We start from the raw sequence: 2,500 nt of genomic DNA on the forward strand, positions 1-2,500 counted from the left end.
GTGTGTGTCTGTGTGTGTGTGTGTGTGTGTGTGTGTGTGTGTGTCTGTGTGTGTGTGTGTGTGTGTGTGTGTGTGTGGTGTGGTGTGTGTGCGTGTGTGTGTGTCTGTGTGTGTCTGTGTTTGTGTGGTGTGTGTGTGTGTGTGTGTGTGTCTGTGTTTGTGTGGTGTGTGTGCGTGTGTGTGTGTCTGTGTGTGTCTGTGTTTGTGTGGTGTGTGTGTGTGTGTGTGTGTGTCTGTGTGTGTGTCTCTGTGTGTGTGTGTGTGTGTGTGTGTGTCTGTGTGTGTCTGTGTGTGTGTGTGTGTGTGTGTGTCTGTGTGTGTGTGTGTGTGTGTCTGTGTGTGTGTGTGTGTGTGTGTGTGTCTGTGTCTGTGTCTGTGTGTCTGTGTGTGTCTTGTCTGTGTTTGTGTGTGTGTGTGTGTGTGTGTGTGTGTGTCTGTGTGTGTCTGTGTGTGTGTCTGTGTGTGTGTGTGTCTGTGTGTGTGTGTGTGTGTGTCTGTGTGTGTCTGTGTGTGTGTCTGTGTGTGTGTGTGTCTGTGTGTGTCTGTGTGTGTGTCTGTGTCTGTGTGTGTGTGTGTGTCTGTGTGTGTCTGTGTGTGTCTGTGTGTGTGTGTGTGTGTGTGTGTGTGTGTCTGTGTTTGTGTGGTGTGTGTGTGTGTGTGTGTGTGTGTCTGTGTGTGTCTGTGTGTGTGTGTGTCTGTGTTTGTGTGGTGTGTGTGTGCGTGCGTGTCTGTGTGTGTGTGGTCTGTGTGTGTGTGTGTGTGTGCGTGCGTGTGGTCATCTCTGTGTAGCTTGGCTATGGGTCTCATAGTTTGAGTAAGTGATGAATAGATAGATCGATAGATGAGTATAGATAAATACATAGATAGACAGACTTGAGGTAAAGATGTAATGACTGCTGACAGGGATCACCAGTAGTCCATAGTATAGTACACATTTCATATGATTAATCATGGCATACGTGTGGTCAGTGATTGGCTGGGACATCGCAGGGTGCGTGTGATTGGCTGAGGTTGTGCCCCTGTGTGCGTGTGATTGGCTGAGGTTGTGCCCCTGTGCCCCGCAGGCCCCTCCCGCCAGAGCCCGCTGCTCGCCACGCTGAGCGGGAACTACTCCGCCCCCCTCAGCGTCACCAGCTCCTCCAATAGCGTCCTCCTGCACTGGACCTCAGACCACGCCTCCGGCCACAAGGCCTTCCGGATTCGCTACTCAGGTCAGCGGCCGCCTGTGACATCACAATGGGACATCACAAGTGTTATGCAAATGAGGAAATCAAACATGTTCTTTTTTAATATTCGAAGCTCTTGAATAGAGTTAATATCACACATACCTATAGACTCCATAGTCTCCTCAGACACTGACATGGCCTCAATGCACCGTCCAGTTTAAATTCTTTCTGATCTTCCTCATTGGCTACCGTTTGGTCAGCTGAGGAAGGTCTGCTCCCCTCAGTTTGCTTTAAAGTGTACAGCAACACCAGTTTTTGGCCTGTTTTAAAAGAATTTTAAAAGAAGTTGATTGAGATCTATGCCTGAATCTGGGAACAGCAATGAATATGCAGCACCTTTCTATTCTCAATATTTCTTTCCACCGTGCCAAACATTTCTCCCACACGCCTACACCACGGCCATCTGGCTTTTTATGCTCCCCTGATCTCCCGTCGTAAAGTGACAGTTCCAAAATTTGACCAGAAGACAAAATCTTCACCTGTTGGCCTGAAAGCTGTGGCACAGGTTTCACAGAGGAACACGTTCTTTCTCCGGTACCACAGACAGGCTTTCTCACAACACTCAACCTGGGGACGTTACACCTCCACCTGCTTCCTCTAACACTCAACCTGGCAACCTTACACCTCCACCTGCTTCCTCTAACACTCAACCTGGGGACGTTACACCTCCACCTGCTTCCTCTAACACTCAACCTGGGGACGTTACACCTCCACCTGCTTCCTCTAACACTCAACCTGGGGACCTTACACCTCCACCTGCTTCCTCTAACACTCAACCTGGGGACCTTACACCTCCACCTGCTTCCTCTAACGCTCAACCTGGGGACCTTACACCTCTACCTGCTTCCTCTAACACTCAACCTGGGGACCTTACACCTCCACCTGCTTCCTCTAACACTCAACCTGGGGACCTTACACCTCCACCTGCTTCCTCTAACACTCAACCTGGGGACGTTACACCTCCACCTGCTTCCTCTAACACTCAACCTGGCAACCTTACACCTCCACCTGCTTCCTCTAACACTCAACCTGGGGACCTTACACCTCCACCTGCTTCCTCTAACACTCAACCTGGGGACCTTACACCTCCACCTGCTCCCTCTAACACTCAACCTGGCAACCTTACACCTCCACCTGCTTCCTCTAACACTCAACCTGGGGACGTTACACCTCCACCTGCTTCCTCTAACACTCAACCTGGGGACGTTACACCTCCACCTGCTTCCTCTAACACTCAACCTGGCGACGTTACACCTCCACCTGCTTCCTCTTGT

General features: G+C 50.6%; 1 protein-coding gene across 1 annotated transcript in view; it reads left to right on the top strand.

Moving 5' to 3' along the window:
• LOC118214643 (CUB and sushi domain-containing protein 1-like) overlaps positions 1–2,500 on the top strand; it is a 247,803-nt gene that overhangs the window by 208,180 nt on the left and 37,123 nt on the right. Inside the window, 1 exon segment of the mRNA XM_035394776.1 lies at positions 1,065–1,211. Coding sequence (XP_035250667.1) covers positions 1,065–1,211 — 147 coding nt within the window.

The sequence above is a fragment of the Anguilla anguilla genome, chromosome 1 (genome assembly GCF_013347855.1).
Source record: "Anguilla anguilla isolate fAngAng1 chromosome 1, fAngAng1.pri, whole genome shotgun sequence".
NCBI classification, from domain to species: domain Eukaryota; kingdom Metazoa; phylum Chordata; class Actinopteri; order Anguilliformes; family Anguillidae; genus Anguilla; species Anguilla anguilla.